This window comes from Catharus ustulatus, chromosome 1 (genome assembly GCF_009819885.2).
Source record: "Catharus ustulatus isolate bCatUst1 chromosome 1, bCatUst1.pri.v2, whole genome shotgun sequence".
Taxonomy (NCBI): domain Eukaryota; kingdom Metazoa; phylum Chordata; class Aves; order Passeriformes; family Turdidae; genus Catharus; species Catharus ustulatus.
In genome coordinates, this window is record NC_046221.1 from 60,921,327 (window position 1) to 60,944,647 (window position 23,321).

A 23,321-nucleotide genomic window follows, 5' to 3' on the forward strand; every position below is an offset into this window, starting at 1 on the left:
CCTGTTTCAGCTTCTACTTCTTCACAATAAAGGTAAAAGAAGCATTTTCCCCTTCTTATCTTTGTAAGGATATGGGGGAACATAGCCAAGTCCCGACTTCTTAAGTCACAATGTAAAGACTTTTTTCACATTATCACTTGCTAATGAGAGCAGCTTTTAACAAGATCGACAATGATGAGGAGGCTGGTAGTTTAAACTTTACAGGATATGGTGATATTATCACCTTTGAATCTCTGATTCCATTTTCAGTTAAATACCCAGTAAATTTCTGCTAAGCATCCTTCAACATTTCTTCCAAATGATGTCATTTACTGAAGAATTGCCAACAGAAGAGGTAGTCTCACATGTTTTATTTTATTAAAACAATACCCTAAATCACTTTCTCTATGTAACTAATACTTTTCAGTAGCTAGAGTGCCAGGAGGAGAAACTTTGGAGTCAAATGAGCTTTTGTTTTGACAGTTTGCTTTGGAGGGAGGGTTATTGATTTCTTCAAAGAAAATATTGCCCCGGGAGTCTAAATTAGATGGGTGGTTAGACCTGCATTTCACAGTTCCTTCCCTAGCCCATCCCTAACATGCTTAAAATTCTCTAAAGCAATTGTTTGTGTTAACAAAATACTCTAAAGAACTCCTTTCTCAGGGTAGTTTGAGACAATGTGAAAGAGCCCAGGCATGCAGAAACTAGACTGTTTGTGGGGACCTATATCTCTGAGCTTAGAGATGCATTGTGCTCTGCATCTCATGTCCTCCTGGGGTCTCAAGAGCTGATGGACTCACCAAGTCCATCTGATAGTATCTTCACCAGCCTTCTCCTGAGTGTTTGTTCACTGTTATTGAATCATTTCTTCCCCCTCCTCCAAAGCATTGTGGCAATCCTGAAGACAGATTTACCACCTGCCTCGGATTCAAATTTCACTCTGTTTTATAATTTCTTATATAAAAGCCTTTAGAATTTGTTTGCAACTATACAGAAATACATATTAAAAAAAAAAAAAAAGCTTTTGTGACATTCTTAGACTCAGCATAATCTATACCCAACAAAAACATTTGGCAAGAGGTTTGACTCAGATAATGATAAGGCTGTGTACCCTTCCTCATTCCTGTTCATAGTCACTCTCCCACCATTTCTTCCAGTTGCTTATCTGCACTCACTGAGCAAATCCAGAGAACCAGACAGACAAAAAGACTGCTTTGTAGGGCTTTTTTTTTTTACTTTGGGACAATTACCCATTCTTCTGTAAAAATGTTGAAAAAATATTATAGTGCAGAAAAGGATTTAAACTGCAAGAAGGAATTTCACAATTTCCCTAGCAAAACTGCCAATGAAGATACAAATACAGCCTCTCTGTTCCCTAGGATTTTGAACAAGTATAGAAGCATGTACTAGATAACCCCCAAGTAGAAAGCATACTTTTTCCCTTTTTTTTGCATTGATACGGCCTAAGAAATACCCTCCAAAAAATTGTATACAATGCCTAGTGTTAAAAAAATTCTTCTCTTAGCTATTTTTAGCTTCTGAGCTCATTATTCCTTTCTTTTTTCTATTTGTTTGCTAAGTTTTCTGATTTTTCACCTGTTTCTACCTGTCTTTCTACCTGCAGAGACTTTCCTGCCAAAATATTGTTTTCCAAAGTTTATTTTCAAGGTGTTATCTGTGACAGACACAAAAAGAAGGAGAGCACATGGCCAAGTGAACTTAGAAAGAACATGAGACTCTGGTCTGCGTACAAGTGTCTTTCATCTTAAACCAGAGCTATATTGTGTAAGCATGTTGTTTAAAAATGGTACATCCTTTACCTACAGCAGGAAATGTCTGTACTGTCTGTAGCTATAAATGTATGCGTTTGGAGGTTACTCTTTTTCAGTGGTAGTGCTTATTTCATGTGGAGCACTGAGATACCAAGACATGGACACCTGAAGTCCACTACCAGCTGTACCTAATGTACCTTCTTCATGTAGATAAGATGATTTTCTGGCTTAGATTTACAAATGTGAGTAGTTTATTGGCCCTAGCCCACAAGGATACTCTTCTGTAGTGATAAGACATAGCCTATCAAAAGAGGAAATAATGATCATTAGCCAAAGTAGAACATTGTGAACCTTAAGAATGTTCCACTTGAAGTGGAAGAATGAAGAGTTGGAATATTTCAGATTAAGAGGGTCAAATCAAATCAATTACAGTATGTAAAACAGTAGACCAAGATGCTTTAGAAATTTCATGGAAGGCACAAATTTTTTGTTTTCTATAAAGCATGAAATCCAATTGTATGAAGACTCTTTTCCAGTTTCATTTGTAGCAATATTTAGAGTTAACCAATAACTAAAACTAAAAGAGCAGTTTGCTTCTCCAAAAGCCCCAAACACTAGGCACTTCCCCATGTATTTAGGATACTTATGAGATTTAACATACAATAGTTTATATTGCAGAATACCTTCAATACAACATGAATATCAAGCCTCAGAAAATCTGCAAAAATCTCCTAATACAAAAATGCTTCCCTCAGACATAAAACATCATGAACTGAAACTTTTTATTAAAAAAATGAACTTCCACACAAAAAAAATCTAAAAAAACCCTAAAAAGAACAAAAACCCAAATAAACACAAAACCACTAATGCTATTCTAATTCAAGAGAAAGCAAAGTATTCTCACACACCTTTATCTCCAGATGCCAACTGCAATTCCTAGAACACTTTCTGCTGACCCAATTGTCTATCATCTATCAGTAAAATAACTCCCAACTCCAGTAGCCATGAAGAAGTGAGTTTGCATGAGTAAGAACAGCTCCTCCCCTGATGAAAAAACCACAGCAAAAACAGCACTTTCACTCCACTACAACTGACCTGCTTCAGGTATAAAGAAACCCAAGGACAGATGTTCTATAGTTTCGGTCTCAGTTCTTTTCTGTCTGCTTTTGGAGTATGTAAGCCTTCTTTGATCCAGCATAGGACTTTTTAGGACATAGGACAATTCAAAATATTATCAAAATATTATCATCTGACCTACTTTCCAGAACCCTTGACACACCAAGGCAGACAAAAGGCTGAAAAGCTTTTTCTTTCAGTTCCCTTTCTCACAGACTTACATGAACACCTTCATGATTTCTTCATTAAGAAGAAATGAACAGTGAGTGTACATTCTTGCTTTTCTGTGTGTTGTTTGTGACTGGTGGGGAAAACAGAAACATTCATAGGCTCTCAGGGGAATACAGTAGTTATCCATTGCTTCTTCAGAAACCATGTCTAGAGTAGCATAGGATCAAAAATACAAATGTTAAGAGAGAAAAAAAACAAAGCTTGAGAGCTTTGGAGAAGAAAAGTGATGTGGCTAAGGTATAGTCTGCTAATAAGTGACATGCTCTGTGCAGCTGTGAAAGAAGTACAAAGAATTTAAAAACAGAATCAGCACCACTCAGCTCTTGACAGTAAGTGCTTTATCAAGAGTTTATATCAAGGACTTCACGGTAAAATGGCTCATATTAATCTCAACTAATCTCAATCCAGGCCATTGCAATTAAAGTATAGTACAATCTAACTGTCCTGTTCTTGGGTTCAATGGCTTTGGACACAGACTGATATAGTTGTGCACCACTAATATTGCACTGTACAACTAGGCCACGTGTACAGAACAGCAAAGTCTAAATAGCACAAGGTCTTAATAACTATACTTACTTAGAAGAGTATCTCAAAAAGAAGGTTCAAACGAGCAGCCTGTTTATTACTTTATTCAGCACAATTTTATAGGTACTCAGTGTTGTCAGTTGTTTCCTGTATATGGTTTCCCCAGTTCTCTAATTGCTATAATTCATCAATGAAAGTCAATTAAAGCATAATTGTCTTTTATGTAAACTCGGTGATTCAGCAACTGTCTAAAGACAAACTATTTGCATAGTGTAGTAAAACAGGTTAGCTATATATCTATGGTTAATCAAGTAAAATCCAAGATGGAAATATTGCTGGAAAATTATATACACTATCACCCCCAACTGTAACACACGACTTCTTTTTAAAACGCTGTTTTGGGTTTGGAGACAGCATTTTCCTTCCAGGTCTTACTATGCTTATCTTATGTGCTAGATAGAATATACCTAAGTACACCTTTTTACATCTTTCATTCTCTGTGGCAGGAAAAATCCATGGAATGTGATTCTGGTATACCAAATTAATATTAACAGTACAAGTTCAGGAAAATCTTCAGTAGCATTTTCAGCTGACCTTCTTAGGTGAGACTGATTATAGGAAATATTTCTTTTAAATGCAAATGGCATTTACAGTGTCATCCAAACTGGAGGTCTGTTTTTAGACCCAAAGGCAAAAGGTCTGAAAGTAATCGCATCAATCAAGTAAAGTGCATTCCAATTAAACAGTGACTTTTCTAGTTCAGCAAACTACATTATTGATACAAGATTGCTTTTGGAAAAGTCACAAAGTTCAGAACACAAGAAGTGCAGCGTTCATATAAATTCATTTAGACTACAATGAAGTTAGGCTAAGTCCTGGCTTTTCACTTATTCCAATTTCTTGAAGAAAATTCTGCGTGCTCTAAAGTTTGTATTTTTTCAGCTACATCAGATGGTCTGTTAATACATGTTACCTTTCTCTATAAACTATGCTCTTTCAATAATTCAGCAATGCACTTCAAAGCAGAGAAGGCTAAGTTCATATGTGTAGTTTGCAGTGTTTATTTTTGATGTTATCAACTGATGTAGCTAACAATCGCAATCAGGAGAAAAGAATATCATAAAGTGGAATAGATATTGTGCAACCAATAAGGCCCGATTTCTGTTTCACTTTTGCAAAAAAGTTTTTCCTGGGAACAAGAGGAATGCAAGGTCTCAAGGACTTGAAAGGGTTTACAAGGAGTCCGATGCGGAAGCCGCAGTCGTGGGCGGTGAAAATGAACTAGGTAACCCTCGAGGCTGCTGAAAATCACACCGCTAAGCACCGTGTAGGGCAGTATTATGAAATCAGGACAGAGTACAGTAAACCCCCTGAAAACGGGTCAGCGGACCTAGGATAAGCTTTCTTCATTTACGTTGGGTGGAAGAAGGGCAAGGGGGAAGGGAAAGGGAGAGGACATGTATTAATATGTAACTCCGGACTCACCGATTTTGGCCAAGCTGGCCACAAGTATCCAGAGTGCAATGATATACGGCTCCTTGACGTGATCCCATTTGAAAGAGACGATGGCAAAGCTTTGGCTGCTATTTTTATGGCTTTCTGAGCTTCTCTGTCCCAGCGCCGCTGGGAGAACCATCAGCCCCAGGAGGAGCGCCACTCCAGATGCCTGCCTCATCTTCAAGCCACACAACAAAATCCTGCTTCCCCTTCCCGGAGAGATCCCGCCTCTCCGGAGGTCCTTGGGGGCGAGGTCCTTGTCCCTTGGCGGAGACGCGCCCGACGGCAGAGGACGGCAGGACAGCGGCGCGCCCGGCCGGCGGCGGCAGGGTCCCTCCTGGTCCCTCTTGTCCCGTCCTGTCCCGCACCGGCTGGCCCTGGTGGTGCCAAAGGGCGGGTCAGGGGCTCCGTGCACGAGCGGATGCTTCGAACTGGGGTCCCGCTGCTCGCCCGCACCTGCCTTTATCAGGCGGTTCCCGATGGGGCGGAGGCGGAGCCTCCCGCCGCTCCCGCAGCGCCCGGCGTGCGGGGCCGGCGATGCCCGGGCTGAGGGACACTGAGCGACACTGAGGGACACTGAGTGACACTGAGCGACGGAACGCCCGGGGGTCGGCGGGCAGCGAGCGGCAGCGGCCCGGAGCTGCAGGAGCTCGGAGCCGGGGCTGGGGCCCTCCCGCGGGCATGTCCTAGGGGAGCCCGGGATCCGCGCCCACACCGCAGCCGGGAGCGCGGGACATCCACAGGTCTGCGCTCTCTGGCGCTTTGGATGCTTTTGTGTCAGCCTGCCTCCCTCAACCCCACTCTCCCGGCAGGTTGTCTCAGAGGAAACGCGCTGCTTTCCGCTCCTCAGCCTCGAGTCCCCTCCTGGGCTCCATCTAGCTCAGGGCAGCATGTTCCTCAGACCAGCTTTTCCTTCTGTCCGCCAGGGAGCACCTCTTCCCACGGTGCTCGGGGAAAGGCGCCAGCAGGCAACATTCGGCTTTCCACTTAGGTCGGCTTGCAGCTCCTTGTTAAGATGTGCTATATTAAAAACGCTATCTGGCTTTTTTTTTTTTTTTTGCTTTTTTTTTTTTTTTTTTCATTCTTACACCGTGATACGTCCTCTCGGGAGGTTGTACTTAGTCTCCCCCTAAAGCCTGCTCTCCTGCTGATAGCATCTGCCTGCTCTCCCGGCTGGTCCGTGTCGCCGTGGGTCCGTGGTGCTGCAGGCGGACGGACCCATGATAATGATCACCCTGCAGTAAAAGGGCAGCCGAGCATCCTGTTCCCGACGGGCAGAGCTCTGGGCGCCCTCCCACACACCTCGGCAGCAGTAGCAGCAGCAGCAGCTCCTCTCCGCTCTTGCGTGCTCTAAAACAATGTGTGCCCTCCGTTCCTCGTGTGACTTGCTCTGGAAAAACACTACCTTTTTGCTTTCCTAACATGACTGCTGGTTTTATTAGGAGGTAAAAAAAGAACAGGATAAAGCTCTCCTTTAAAATTATCGGAAGACAGAGAAATTATTTTTATTATTTCAATCACCAAGGAGAAAAATCTCTGTACTTTCATAGTCATCTGTCCTGCACAGACACTCTATAAATCAATTAGCTAGTTAATTAAATTTCTATAAATTTCCATGGAATGTTATTGTCATTATTACCTCAAAGCAAGTGAAGGCCTCAAATTGGACCAACTGTCTTCAAACAATGAAACATCTTTGGGGCTTTGTTTCCTTCTTCATTATTTAAGGGAAAGGAAATTATGTGGGAATTACTTAAGTAGGAGAGAATCTGAAGACAGAATTGGCAACTCTTTTTAGGAAGCATGACAGACAGCAAAATATCTCTTTCGCATTCAGTACATGTTGTAGACGAAACATCTAAAGAATTCTTCAGTGTCTAACAAGTGCTATCTACATTATTTACATCTTTTTCAGAGCATGACTTGGGCACCCGAATGTTGTTTAGAATTTGCTCCTAAGTTCTGTAACTATTCTACAAATGACTGTAGCCAATGACTGAGTAACATTTTTGTGGATTGCCGGCTGAGAGAGAAAACTGCAGCTGGAAGTAGGTGGATGCTCATCTGTGTAACCTGTTGCTGAACCCTGTGGAGAGTACAGTAATTTCACGATTATAAGCCGCACTGATTATAAGCCGCACTTCTGGGTTTCAGCAACTTTTTGGTTTTTGTCCATACATAAGCCGCACCTGATTATAAGCCGCATGTTACAATACAGAGTGTGATAAAAGGTATCTGTTCTATCACCATCTGTTGAGGGTGGGGACAGTGATCCTTATCTCAATGGCAGATAATTTGCTAATGGGCCATCCATTGAAACCAGGCAAGGCATTGTTCTTTATCTTTTCACACCCCATCTTTCCTCCAGCCAGTCATTGTCTGCTAATGGCCCATTGAGTCCCACTGCGTGACTGATAAAATTACTGCATCCCATTGAAAGTTGCTCCAGCCAGGGGGAAGAGCCCAACATTTCTTACCAAGATAAAAACAGAGGTTTTGGGACAATAAGGTAGCCCCTTTCTCCACTGGACTCCAGAGGAAAACCGGATTTCTCCACATCACCACTGGACCTCCAGAGGGAAACTGCACCTTCTGCAGGAGCACTGCTCCAACTGAGCCACATCTGTCACTGCGAGGGGACTGCAATCACCATTTAATGGGACTGCTACCAACACCCTGCCTGACGGTGTCAGGTTGTACTCTGACTGTGTCAGGGTTTGGAGTTTGTTTCTTTGTAGTACTGTATTTCTATTTTAATTTCCCTAGAAAAGAACTGTTATTCCTAATTCCCATATTTTTGCCTGAAAGCCCCTTGATTTCAAAATTATAATAATTTGGAGAGAGGGGGTTTGCATTCTCCATTTCAAAGAGAAACTCCTGCCTTTCTCAGCAGACACCTGTCCTCCAAACTAAAACAGCAACTTTTTGTTCTTTGTCCATATATAAACCGCACCTGATTATAAGCTGCACTTTGGGTTCGGACCAAAATTTTAGTCAAAATGGTGCGGCTTATAATTGTGAAATTACTGTAGTAGTTCCTAGGCATTAACATTAATTCTGTTTGCTGCTATTAGGAGAACCACAAAGTTCAGTAGGCACAAGCTGTCAGCACTGTTTTTACTGCCACAAGTTATTCCAAGTATCCTCATACCCCAATTAAATATTTCAGCTGCAGCTAATAAAAGGGCACCACAATTGCCAATGTTCCGTCTTACATTCATGATTCTTCCCAAATCTAGTTCCAAAAAGCGCTGACTGGGTTAGGAAACATGTTTCTAGTGAAAGTGCTGAAGCTAGCCATGTTGTCCAGACAGTCACAATTAAATGTGTCATAGATCAAGAATACCTGCAGCAGAGCTAGAAAAATGAGAAAGCCTTCTCCGTGGATCTTTTCTAGAGATAAGCAAAGGCTTGGAGGAGCAGCAGTTGAGATCGAGCCTCTGATTGCCCACAGGCAATGTTCTACCCATGACAACAGTAACCAAAGTTACATGCCAATTCTGAGCTAGCTGGTGGAGGAAACCAGTATTAGGGAAAAAAAGTTACCAGTACCATCTTCTAAAAATAAGGTTTACAACACTGTTAATATGCCAACTCTCTTAACAACAAGAAGTTAATAGTTCAAAGTGTATTTGTGACTGCTTATGGAATTTCTTTAAGTTGGCAGGGTATCAAATGACTCTAGATATCAGGGAATTGTTGTGTAATTCATTAATATTTCAGCAGGACACAGAGAGGACAGAGGAAGGGACTGACAATTGTGAATATCCTACAGACACATGCTAAACCAGGAGTTCACTGAGTATACATGAACTCCTGTACAAAATATGTACTTATACAAGAATACATTTGCACACACGTATTTTTTATCAGAGTCCATTTACTTGTATGTTCTTTATGGAAGTCCTTACATGTTTTCCTATAACCTCACTCTGTATCAGTAACAAAAAATATTGGTTGAGTATTATGCATGCAATAAAGATATCATATCACACAACAGCTGATATTTCCTGGCTTCCAGAAAGATTGCACAAGGAAAATTTCTACTTACTGTAAAAATAATGGTGTTGTGTCCTGAGTATTTTTTTTTTAAGCAGTTGATTGAACTCCAGCATTGTCATTTCTGGAAACATTGTGTACATAACGGCTTAAAGAAAAGAATTATTATTATCTTAGCATAATTGTTACATAAGTATCTTACATACCCTTCACATAACCTGTGACCTGTAAAGATTATTTTTTGGCAATTTTTTCAAAGCTGAGGTAATAGACAATTTCAGTTAAAAAAAAAAAATCCCTAAAATTGTATCTGTTTTCTCCAGAAAGCACACACAGTATTTCAGTTATGCTAATTAAGATGTAGAAGCTACAATTAACTTTTAATACTATCATTTGCCACAAAGCTGTTTAAGGTGATATGAAATCAAGAAGCACATCCCTGTCAAACTGAGAACTCTCATGAAAGGAAAAATAAATTTAAAAATAGAAAATATTTGGCAAGTGAAGCGTGAAAAATCTCCTGATGCAACATAAACCATCATAAATCACTTATTATCTCTCTTGTCTTTCCTCAAGGAAATGCATTCTTTTTGTATTAATATCTATTAAGTGCATAAGCAGGCTAAGATTTGAATGGAATATAGTTCCAGTATATATTTTTATGCCATAATGCTAACTGGATACAAAGTTAAATAGAACAGTAATTATTGTGAATGGCATTGTACTAATAAAACTGCACAATTTGGTGAAAGTTAATGTGGTTTATATGCAGATTAATACAGAACCACAGGAATTTATAGTGAATTGATTCAACAGCTGACATTTTGCCAACCACTCTCCAAGTGAAATGAGTGTTGCTGTGCAAATTGATGCTGCAAGGAGTTGGACAAAAGCTGCTGGACTAAGTGATGTTGCAGAGCACTGTGTTACAACATTACAAATATGAACCTCTGAAATTACATTAGAAAGTATATTAATGCAGCCCACACACACTACTACCAGTTAAAGTGAATAAGATGAAGACTACAGTGAGAATTAATTAACCAGAGAGGGAGTTGGAAATAGATTTGTCTGGGAGGTAGGGTGGAAGAGGAAATTAGCTGAATTCTTCATGATACATTTCAAGACAAGACTCACTTTATGGATAGCAAGTGAAGGGGATTCTTACCAGAACCTTCCTTTTTAGCGTCAAATATTTTTGAAATTGGCTGATACCTTGGGCAGATTGTGAGATGTTGTTGTTGCTATTACTGTTTTGTTTTAATGAACATCCACATTTAGATTACAAGCTAGTCTAGTAGCAGTGAGACAGTATGAAAGACAAACATTGGCACAGCCTTCATTAAGGAGAGTCCCCCCATAAGGGATTATATCTGTGTGAACTCTCAGTGCCATGAACAGTGAAAAGGGAATTGTACAGAAAAATAAGTTCTTACATGTCACCAGACATGTGACACTTTTTATCATTTATGTTCAGGAAAAAAAACCCCACATATTTTTATAAAATGTCATGTGTATTAAAAGTACACTTAATTTCAGTTCCAGTTTCAAGGAAAATTCTTCTGTTTATGAGGACTCTTCTGGTCTTGCTACTACTCAAAGGTGGCCACAGAGACTTCCACCTCTGACAGTCTGCATCTTCCACATGTTCCATCTTGTACTCACCTCATTCCCATGTTATTGGCATCCCTCTCATATTTCTCTGTTGTTTGTTCTCCATGGCTCTCTTCTCTTTCCTTTTCATGCATGCCTTCTGTCAGTACTCACCAAAAATCCCTAGTAGTGAGACCTAACAACACTTAAAATGCAATTTTTATATGATGTTTAAACCCAATACCTAAGATAAGATTTTCTCTCTCTATCCCTTCCAATGCAGCTTTGTCAGTCAATTTCCACCACATATACTCCTGGGTACTCACTTCAGCCTGACCAACACAAATGTTCATAGCAGACACAAGTGATTACTGGTTTCTCTAGCCATAATGGAGATTGTATTTGCTGATCTTTAAAAATCATCATTTTGTTTTATGCTAAAAATGCTGGAGGAAGATTGGGACAGAAGTTATAACCACAGATTTCAGAGATCCATAGGGGAAAAAAGGAAAATAAAGGTGCATCTCGGCATTGTTTCTGTGTACAGAGAGTTCCTGCAGCTTAACCTGAAAGAAAAAACAAAACAGATTAATTTCTTAGGAAAAACAGAAAGACTCTTAAATAACAAAGGCAGCTGAGTAGAATGATTTCAATTGCTAGCACGATAATTTTACACTTATTTCTTATGTTTATAAGTAGGCTCTGATGTTTCTTGGTCTTAATTTTCAGCTGATCTATGGAGAGGGAATCTTTCTTTTTCCTGGTTCTCCATATACCGTGCCTCTGTGAAATCCACCATTCATGCCTCCCCTGTTTAGCGTGCACACGTGAGAAAGTTCGGCTGATTTCACCCAAAACCACTCCAGATTCAAAGCACCATCCCCAGTGCTTCTGTTTGGCAGTCACGTAGATTGGTTGTTCAAAATCGCCTGTGACACCTGCTGGTGGAGCATCCTCAAAGTGTGTCCTGCTGTCCCTGCCCTCCATGAATTGCATTGCTGAGGTCTGCTCATCTGGCAGCAGCCACTGCCCTGCAGTGATTCATTCTTGTTTCCACTGGCAGGCCATGGGGTGGACGTGGCACTTTAACCACTATGTGAAAACCCAGCCACATGAAGAAATTTGTCTCTCTCTTGCAATCCAAAGCGAATTCCAGCAGAAGGTGGTCTGCCTGGGTTTGAGGGCACCACTCAGTAACCTGTGAGAACAGGGCTTTTTAAAGCACCTTGGATCTGATGATAGTTTAAAGCTATTCCGACCTTTAAGATGCTTCCCAACATCAAAATGCCCAACCTAAGCCTCCCCTCTGTCATTGTACATAAAAGAATTTTCCTCTAAAATATTTCTACAAGGCAGTTGAGATTTTGTGAGTGCAAAATTTCATGTGTTCTTTCTTTATCTAAATTGTGATAAAGGAAAAAGTGAACCTTGGCTGAGGAGCAGCAATAATCTTTTAATAATTACCAATTCCTTTGAACTTAAATCACATAATTTGAAAAGTCTAATAATGAAATTAATTGATGCAAAAAAAAAATCTGCCAACCCAGTCTATGGCTTGAGGTAGTCATTATGGCAATTTTATCAGCAACCAAAGACATAAATGGCAGGCGATACTACTTCCTTGCTGACGTGTGCTTTAAAACACGTTGCTATTTAAGAACAATGCGTTAGGTGTAGTGGGGATTTTTGTTAGTTAATTCCAGTTTACTAAAATCCAAACATTCAGGTGGAACATACATATTTTTATAAATCTTTTGTTTGGAAGTCTTCACATGATCAGAATGGGATTCCTGCCTAAAGTCACAGAGGAAGGAGAAACTTCAGAACTGACAGCGTCAAGAATCTGCCTTTAATGCAAAGACATAACCTTGAATCACATATGTTTCAGATGAATGTCCTGATCATGACTCAGAAGATATTAACATGGTTCTGATTTTATTTTATTCTGCATTGAAGCCAAAGCAATAGCTGAAACTTCAATTTGTGAGGAAAAAGAAAATTAAAAAACAAGAGAACTACTTTTCCTCCAGTTTGGTTTATTAAAAACAGTTATTATATTATAACATAAATCTTCACTAAAGGTGACAACCAATGTGGAGAAGTTTGCGAGTGGTATTTCAAATGTTGATTTAGAAGCAATGCTGTACTTGTACTGCAGTGCATTGGACAGTAGTGGAGCGGAATGGGAAGAGACGCTCTGTCTGCCACTGCTGGTGTGAAAGGTGACAGAGATTCTTTGAAGTCGAAGGGCACTCCACTTTGAATTGAGAGAATCTGAACTGCATTGCTGCTTATCTCACTGAAGTTCCAAAGGCCACAGGGTGCAGAGTATACACAGCATGCACTTCCACATTACCAAAATAGCAGCCATAAACTAACTGACTAAGACCAGTAAATGAATAAGTAAACAAACAGGAAGAGGGATGTTGTCCAAATATGCAAAATATTTTGACACTATTATATTCTATAACTAACTAAATCACTCTGCTTTGAAAATTTTTTTTGCATCTGGAAGCCTTGATCAGAAACATTATTAGTGAATTTTCAAGAATACAATTTAGAATCAGAACATGATAACTTTAAAGGGAAAACAAGAAAGGAAATTATGAGAACATTACTCTTGTGAAGCTCCAAATAAAATTAAGCAGTGGATCCAGGTTTTGTCAGACTAATGTATTTTAAACTACTGTCTCCTACGAAGTCTCGCCACTGGAAATACAGAAAAATAAGCTGAACCATTGCAGATTAGAAGTATTAATTTCATCTCCTACATGAAAATAAGAATCCAGATAGTAAACATGTAATTTGGGAAACCTTTCTGAATTTTAACTGTTGTACCACCTTGTTGACTCTGATATCATGACCCAGGCATGCATTCCGTTTTGGGAGCTGCTGGAAATTTTGTTCCTGGAACTAAAGATTCAATCCTATCACTTGGCCCCTGGGTGCACATTTCTACAGCTTTCCTTCTATTTCCTTGCTGGACCATTTTTCACTGCAGTGCTGAAGTGAGGTGACACTAAAATCAGAGATAATTATTCTGAAAGGCCCTCTCTAGCTTAATCTTGATTCATGACATCAGCAAGCTTTATGGACTGTACTCTCATCTTAAAATGTGGGGGGAACAAAAAATGGATACGCAGGTAATACTGAAGAGAGATACAATCAGATGAGACTATGAGGTCTGCCCTGGTCATTAAATCCAGTCCCCTGGGACTACAGGCACTGGGTTGCACACTTTCTGCATACATTTGCCACACATTGTCTTGAAAACCACTTTCTACTGGCTAAGCATACTCACATCATTTCTAGACTAAATTTAATCAGAAAGTTCACAACCTATTTATTTTTATGTAAGCATTGTCCTTCAACACTGTTTCTTCTGCTGCTGTTTTTTTACCCTTTACAAGAAATCATACACTTGAAAAGAAGTTTTAATTAATCCTTCTTGAAAAGAGCCAACCAGGACACACACAAGTGAAGTTTGGCTAAGCTTTGTAGACTGGCAACAATACTTCCTCATCACAAAAATACAGACTGAAGCACAAGTGAATAGTATTTGTTTTCAATGGCTACATCCCAGAAATTATCACAATGCTCACCCTGAAATCCAGTAATATACCCAAGTCCTACTCTTTTCCATGGATCCCAATGAATGAACCTATAGCTGATTATTGTATTGCTATTGTATATCTTCATTTCATTATATTAAAACTTCCTGAGTCCTCAGTATCACCATGTCCTTTCAACACATCCTCTATATAGATGGTGACTCCAAACTTTGCATTATCAGCAATCAGTTGTGTGTGCCAAAAACATGAATGAAAATATGAAAAAAGATGGGCGGCAAAGTGTAGGGTTGAGGTATCTTTCTTTTGGCCTTCTTCCACCCTGATTCTCCCTCTGCTTATTCAATAGCTGTTGTCCCCACAGATCCTTGCAGTCTACAAAAAATAGCTTAGCACCTTGACAAGATGAGCACCACGAATGTGGTGTACCTACATCAAGCTGAGGTAAATATTCCCATGTCCTAAGCATATTCCCTGCAAGAGTGGGTGTCTTGGGTTACAATAGAGGGTGCAATAAAAGGTCTATTCTATCACCATCTGTTGAGGGTGGGGGCAGTGATCCTTATCTCCATGGGAGATGTTCTGCTGATGGGCCATCCATTGAAACCAGGCAGGGCATTGTTCTTTATCTTTTCACAACCCATCCTTCCTCCACGGAGGTATCTTCTGCTAATGGCCCATTGAGTCCCACTGTGTGACTGATAAAATTACTTCATCCCACTGGAAGTTGCTCCAGCCAGGGGGAAGGGCCCAACATTTCTTACCAAGATAAAAACAGAGGTTTTGGGACACTAAGGGAGCCCCTTTCTCCACTGGACTCCAGAGGAAAACTGGATTTCTCCACATCACCACTGGACCTCCACAGGGAAAATGCACCTTGTACAGGAGCACTGCTCCAACTGAATCACATCTGTCACTGCAGGAGGATGCAGCCATCATTTAATGGGACTGCTACCAACACCCTGCCTGATGGGGTGTCAGGTTGTACTCTGACTTTGTCAGGGTTTGGAGTTTGTTTCTTTGTAGTATTGTATTTCTGTTTTAATCTCCCTAGTAAAGAACTGTTATTCCTAATTCCCACATCTTTGCCTGAGAGCCGTTTGATTTCAAAATTACAATAATTTGGAGGCAGGGGGTTTGCATTCTCCATTTTAAAAGAGAGGCACCTGCCTTTCTTAGTCCTCCAAACTAGGACAGTGGGAAACCAGGGTCACACCTGGGCATCAAGAGAATTCTACTTTTCCCTGTGCCTCCTGTCTCATAAATGTCTCTTAATTTTTCCTTCTCTGAATCCTAGAGCTCTTAAGTGTCTATCAAGGCCAGCATCAACCATTATTTTACAGATCCAGATAAATTTATAGACCTACTGTTCTTGATATTATTATAAAGACAGAGTAGGAAACGGTGCAAAATAAACTTTTCATTTTTACTTCTGCTTATTTATATTTCACTTAACTTTTACTGTGAAAAGAGGAATCATTGAGAAGTACAACTAACATTCCTTACTGAGATACAGTAAAATAATTTTAAAATATTTAAAACTACGATCTCAATGTTCTATGTCCTTTGCTTATTTTTTTATTCTATTTTTATGTGTCGAGTTTTACTTTCTTTTTTAACTACTTGTTTAAGAGAGGCAGAGAGACAGGGAGAATGCTGCTTCAACATTGCAGTATTCTGTATATGAAGAAACCAGACAAGCTACAAGCTTTTACTTCCCTATTGCCTTGTACAACTATGACAGTCCATTTATTAGGTCAGGCAATAAATCTTGGTTTATTCTAAATCAGTCTGCATCACCTTGCATCATCATGTTCTGTGTCACTGACCTTGCAACAACTATCTTTATCCCATTCCTCCCATGTCAGAGCAGGGGTGAAAATAACCATGTTGAGGAAACAAAGACATTCTAAAGCAATCAAGTAAGCAAGCTCAGGACCTTTAATGCCCTGTAAACTGTCATCCCATACAGATGTGCATGCCAGCTGCATATTAAAGTTCTCACTCTTCTAAATCTCTTTGAACCTCAAACATGGCATATTTGTTAATCAAAGGACACTATTTAATTTTCTGGCCCCACATACACAGACACCTCAAATTGCTAAGGGAAATTATGTCCCAATGTGTATGTTGTGTTACTTTGGGAGAGTCCTTATGTGCAACTTTAATGGCATTAAAAAGTAGATATCAAAATGTAAGTAGCGTAAGATAAAAATGTATCTGTCTTCTACATCAAAGAATATGTGTTAATATGGATTAATTACTAACTATGAAACATAGTCCATAAAGGCACTATGTCAAGACATCCTTGACTATGATAGGTTGATCACCAAATCCAAGGATGAATGAAACTGCTTGTCATATCATCTCTTTATTTATTCTGGTATATATAGTCTTGAGATAAGATTGAATACTCTGGCTTATCAGTGGTGGTAGATCTAGAAGAAATATTAGTAAACATCTCCGTTACTTATTTTTGTCTTGAACAATAATAAATTATGGTAGATTAAATTTTGCTTTCTTATATATAATAGGTTTATCACAGTTTAGCTGATGGTATTAATATGGGGCACTATTCCTAAAATCATATTTACTTTTTATTTATATCAATGGAAGCATGTTTATAATGACTTCTAGGCGGTGGGAGAGAGGAAAGAGGAAGAGGCCCAAATGTATTTCAGCGGAAGTATGTGATTGAAATTCTTTTAATACTCTGTAGACAACAAGTTGCAGAAAAAGAAGTCAATCCCAGTCAACTACTACCAAAGCAGCTTCAAAACCTGCAGGCTGCTCAAAATTCTAAGAGGAGTTGGAAAACAATGTACAAACAAAACTCTAGGAATAAACACACAGTTTCCTTCCAACAAGAAACACCAGGGGCATAATTATCCTGTTTTGAACTCCTTACTAAGCAACAGGTACTTGCCTCTGTAAGAGATCTAGGTGACTGGTCTGAATCAGGGTGACCTTTCTTACACTCTTATGTTCATATCTCATTTAGCTCTAGCAGTGTGCTTAACAGTAACGCTTAACGTGAAGCTTCATGACCTAGAAAATAATCTAACAAAGGAAAAAGAAGCTAAACAGTGCCAGCTTCTCATTATAGGAAAGGTTTATGAAAGGTCAGAAAGTTTCTGAAAAGCAGTAGTATATGAGCAATACAGTTTAAAAAAAATAAAATCATTAATGGGGATTGAGTCTAGGCAATATTTTGACTTATTAGACTTTATTTAAGCAAGATTTTGTAAAAAAAATTAGGAGACATTAAAGCCTGCAGTGTTGCAAAAAAAATAAAAGACAAGATTTTTATTTACAGACCAGAGCATTCAGTGATTTACTTGAAACTGATTCATTATTTACTTGAAGTCATGTGACTTATGCCCACGAGAACTTTGCCACTCCTACCTGTAATTATTAGGATTGTAATTATGGACTCAGTGACTTTTTTTTTCGTGTTCATGAGTTTTGAGTTTATTATCCTACAATGTCACAGAATATTTCCTTGTTCCTGATAGGAAGAGCAAAAAATTCCGCAACCTGTTTCCTGTGTTATTCTACCATGTATATTTAGCATATACAATCTTATTCACTTTTCTTTTAAACCATATAATGCTTTGAACCTTTTCTTTAGAGGCATTTTTGCCATGCTTCCCAGATTCCTCAGTGTGGCTTCATTTAGAATTACTACATCAATATTTTGGAGTGGGATACAACTTAATTTAACCTTACATGATATACCTCACTAAAGTTAGGACCATACTCATTTCAGCATTCCCTAATTACTGGAATGACACAGGCAGTCCATAGGGAAACTCAGGATATTCCAAAATAAAAATTAACTTCTTTCTGGAGATGCCTCTTACTGTTAAAGTAGCATTAAGTGGTCCTATTTTCATAATTCAACTATCTAAATGATACTTTTATTACGTGAGAAGAATGAAGACTGAAATTAAAGATAGTGAACAAAATATTACAAGTAAGATTGTCATTTCTCTTTTCCTTTTCCTATTTTTTAAAGTAACTCTAATTTCTGATACATGCTTGCCAGGTTGAATTTCCAAGAAAAGATTTACATATGACCTGTCCAGAAGATGACAAGATTTACTTCAGGATTTTTGAACTTAAAGCATCTTTAACCAAGGAGTAATTGATTTCAATAAGCTAATTGCCTACCATTTCAAAAGTTCTTAAGCAATTGCTACAAAGAAAACCATATCAGTTGATATGGTTTCTTTGAAAAAATTACATATTTGAAAAGCTAAAATCTCTTTGCATTTTCATAGTTATATAAAAAATTACTTGTATTTTCTTTTGAGCTGATGAGAGTATGATCCTATTTTAGATCAAATAAGACATTGCTTTAGTTTGCAAACTGAACTATAGTCCTCAGTAAACTCAAATTTTGGCAATGTAACAAATGCAACAACAACAAAGCCATTTCTACATGTTGTTCTTCCTTGCAGCTTTGAGTAACTTCCCATATATCAAACACAAAGCCTAATATAATCTTGGTCATTTTTCTCCCTCTTGGGGGTCTTTGTAAATTGTATTGCTTTAGGAAATTGAATACAGTGACTACCACACCAAAGATATCACAGAGGAGTGGGGAATACACACTAGGCAAAAAGATGCGTTTACTTGTGGGACTTCTTTTTCCTCCTCCATGTTATCCTTTTGTAGCTATATTGTTACCTGGCATATTTGATATGTTTAAGCAGAAACTGAAAGATTCCCATCAAGAGAAAATAAGACTTTTCCTCAGAAAAAGTGTTTTATTGCACTTAATTTTATATTTTATATATATACACACACATATATATTCCATGATGACCATTAAAATACATTTTATAGAAAATACATGTGAAATCAGATTAATAGCTCACGGCAGGCAAGTAAATTCTGCACCTGGGACTCTGAAAGCAGACAGCAGTATTTTTGCTTGTAGCCTTTGGCAATCTTTCACCTGGGATCATAAATATATCTAGAAATTTTGACTTTTCTCTTTGAATTTCCCTTTAAAAATAACCTATGTCATATTTAACTATAAATAACAAAGATGGAAATGATAAGCATATATGAAGTAGTCATTGTCTTGATTTGCCCCCAAAAATTTTGAAAACAGAATTAATTTGTTTTTATTATTTTCCTGCCATGAGTGTTATCTTTTTGGTGTCTCTCTATTAATAAGACAGATTCTGATTATAAACTTACACCTGAGTAGGAACCAGACTCCATTTTCATTTTTACCAGCTGTTTGTAAACATTGTGGGATAACTAGGTCTGAAGCTGATTGCTCCGTACTGAGTTCATTTTTGGCAATTAAAATTGATTAAGAATCAAAGTGCTCCAGGATTATTCTAGTGGATATAGTAGAAAACAAAATTTTCCTGTTATTGATTGCAATACACAGTTAAAGAAATGAAATTGCACTGATCAATAGGAACAATGATATTTGGAAAACAAACTTCTGCTATATTAATTCCAAATGTTGATCCCCCAACACATATCACATAAATGTTACAATTTATGATAGGTCTCTAACTAAGTACAGCTTGTCATTCTGGTACAGTACGACACGAAAATATAAGTGAGCTAAGATTTAGCATAGTAGAGAATGAGTTAGTTTCAAAATGTTGCTGCCCAGACTACTAAAAGTACAAGGAGTTGTCAAGTTCCCTGAAAAGCAGAGTTTGCTTATTCTCATTTACATTTGGCTGGAAAAGGTCTGACATTCTCTTCAGGGAATTACTTGTATTCTCACAACCTGAAGCTGCAAGGAAAGTGCCCCAGGTGCCTTGCAGCTGTTCAAGGAATTTAAAGTTCAGCAGCTATCGGTTTTCTTCTAACAAATTAATAATCAGAATTGACAGGAGCAACAATTTCTCTGGGCAACCTGTGTGGGCATCAAAACCTGTCCTCAGGGTGGACCCCATCTGCAGGCTGCCCAGAAGCCACAGAGCCATGAAAGCCACACTAACTGTTCATGACCCCCAGATGGAGAGGGAGATTAGGCTCCCAGGATTTTCCACACCAAAAGAAAAAAAAAGCCAACTGATGTTCTTCGTCAAGAAATCAGTATTTTCTGACAGATTTTTGTTTCACTGTAAAGTTTATTACTAACTGCAGTATGAAGAGGATTTGCCAGTGAGTGAGAAGTGTCTATGAATCTTCCTCAAGAGATCCGTCCACTCTTCTAAGGAAAGTTGAGGTGTAAGCTTTATCTTTTGCATCTCTTCACACACAGAAAGACCACAGCACATCACCTATGAATAGTGAGATACCTCTATGAGATAGGAATGCAGGAATTATCACAGTGGCATTCTTTAACAATTAAATAACTACATGGTACAGTAAGAGCTGGCAAGGCTTTGCTGGCATTTCAGGTTTTGTCAGCCTGGATATCTGGGAATAATGGTGAATATAATTATTCTCAATTTCATGCATCCCAGGTTTTAGGAGTAGCTCTTAGCATGAACGACCCTGGCTTCTTCTGTCAAGATGTAGCCACAGCATGCTCATTTACAAAACTTCTAAGAATGAGAAGAAATACAAATGAGAGAAAGTCAGAAACCTGATTTTCAGGTATAAGGGCAGGTACAGTATAAGAAGTGTGAGTAGCAAAGAAAATTGAAAAAACCTGAGATGAAAAACAGGGACAAAATGAACACAGGGTAAAAGAAAAATACTTGCTTGGGACAGCAAGAAAATGGAAGAGGTGTGTGTGGTGGCCTAGGGACCATGGTTCTGGCACACACCTCATATCCTGATGACTGTCCATAATTTGATCTCACTGGGAAGCAGCTTTATACCAATTTTTGTACCTGGAATGGATCTCTAGCATCTCAGTAGGTCACTGATGGTAGATTTAGCAATGCTGGAGACTGAAGCTGAGAAGAGAGGCAGACACAACAGGAAGAAATGGTTTTTGCCATTCCCTTCCTTTCACTGTAAGATTTGTGATACTGTTGTCTAGTTATTACAGCTGAAGAAGGATATCACATTATCAGACTTGGATAGGGTAGAGAACAAATAATCTCTTTTTTGGTCGATTTTTACTTTCTCATGAATGTAAATGAGGAGGTGAATATCATGGCAGATTTGATGAATCATGCTATCTATGCAAACTCTCTTCAGACCCAAGAAATCATACTTCCTTTTAAAGGTGCAAGAAGGATTCAGTAATCCAAAACTAGTTTTTATTAGGAAAAATTGTATACTACTTCTGATACTCTACAGGAAAAAAGTCTTCTTCAAAAGTCAATACATACATATTTGATTCTTTATTTTTTATATTAATTTGAGCTTTCTTTAACTTTGTTATTTTCAAGAGGCTGGATCAACATGCTGTTTTATGTTATGGGAAAATGGCTTTTTTTACTGAATTTTCCAGTCCTTGATTTCTTAACAGCAATAGCTGATACAATTTCCATCCAGTCTTTCTCACCTGTTTAACATCCTCCTGGAACTGAATTGCTTCTGTTTGCATTAGACAAGTAGGCTTTGCTGACTGTTTCTTCTACAGCTGTGGTTCATATCTAAGGTAGTTCAGAAGCCCATTAAGAGCAGCTATTAATCAAAGCAAGATGGCTCAGCCATCCTATTCACACACTTCATTGTATTTTGTGAATGGTTTAATTGCATTTGGGATTTCTCAGCTGGTTTACTCATAGCTATGAGAACACATCTTTAGCAAGTACTGTTGTTCAAACTCCTTTTAGCTGCCACTCCCAGAACAGTTCAAACTGCATATCTGAGTATCATAGCTATCCACGAATCTGATTTTGTCAGGTAGACATTTTTTGGGCAGAAAAAATTACATGAGCAAATAATTTCTCGAGAAGAACAAAGAAAAAAACCCACAAAAACCAAGACAGCATCAATTATAAAGGCATCAAGACAATGAAAGGATGAATTTTATAGGATTATTAAAAAATGTAAAACTGAAAATCAGATATTTGCCAGTCACTATTCACCCGTCCATTTCAGTCTAATGGCTTTTCTGTTAAAAACTAGCTTAAATTTACTTAGGCAAGGCCTGCACTATGTTTTTGCTTTTCCACAAGCAAACTTTGCTACTTCTGAGACTCCTCCTACTGACATCTCCAATTCATCATAGTCAAGTCAGAATTTTGAAAAATAGCACTAGATAAAGAAATTACTGTCACTGAAGAGAGGTGTGTACATGGTCTGCTACAAGAGAAATGAAATAGCACTAAGAACCATTCACTTAAACCTTTTTCATTGGTAATATTTCCCACGTGTTTTTGTAACAGATTGAGAGCTCAATAACCACAGCCTAAGTCAATCTATCTTTTAAAGCAACTTTAGATGAATATTATGGAAATGTTCTGACTGGATTGAGATTTTGAGTGAATTACTTCAAATCACTCCAATAAGCCTAGACAAATCAAAGCACATTGGTGTTGGTATTTATTACACTCTAACCTTTACTTTAAAAAAGTGTGTAAAAGTGTCTTTACATATGTGGGTGTGCTGGGAGAATCTGCAACTGAGAAAGAGAAACATTTTCTCAAGCTGCAGAACAGAGAAATTCTGATGAGCGTTTTTATATTTGCAAAAAGAAAAAGCAAAAAAATCATTACTGTCAGAGAGACAAACCACACAGTCTGCTTGCTTTGGAACATCAGGTAATACCAGTACAGTTTCAGCCTGTGGTTTCTGAATCTGTTTGTGGCACAGGAAAGTGACTGCCAGGGTTCTGCATCTCACTGGGATCAGCTTTCTGAAATGAGGCTTCACCTCGCACTGCTCCAGGGCTGCTGCTGTCACTTTCTGGCTTACAAGGCTAAGCAAACTGGGTGAGTTAATGCTGTCAGAACTCTCCCTGCATCCCTGCACTGTGCTGCTCAACACATCTGCTTCCAGCAATGTTGGGTGCAGAGAGCAGAACTGTACTCTGGCACAAGCAGAGTCTATTTATTTGGGTCCTGTGGTACATTTTATCTCTGGTGCCCATGTATCTTACTCCTGTGAACCACTCATTAACAAACAAGTGGGAATTACTTGTGAACATCTATTG

At 38.7% G+C, this 23,321-nt stretch overlaps 1 protein-coding gene across 4 annotated transcripts in view; it reads right to left on the reverse strand.

Moving 5' to 3' along the window:
* The window catches only part of SLC9A3 (solute carrier family 9 member A3), a 57,258-nt gene extending 51,702 nt beyond the window's left edge, over positions 1 to 5,556 (reverse strand). For all 4 annotated transcript variants that reach the window (XM_033078577.1, XM_033078569.1, XM_033078595.1 and 1 more), the window contains exon 1: positions 5,109 to 5,556. In XM_033078577.1, the coding sequence (XP_032934468.1) occupies positions 5,109 to 5,298 (190 nt within the window). In that variant the 5' untranslated portion in view covers positions 5,299 to 5,556. The remainder of the gene's footprint in view (positions 1 to 5,108) is intronic.
* Between the last annotated feature and the right edge of the window lie 17,765 nt (positions 5,557 to 23,321).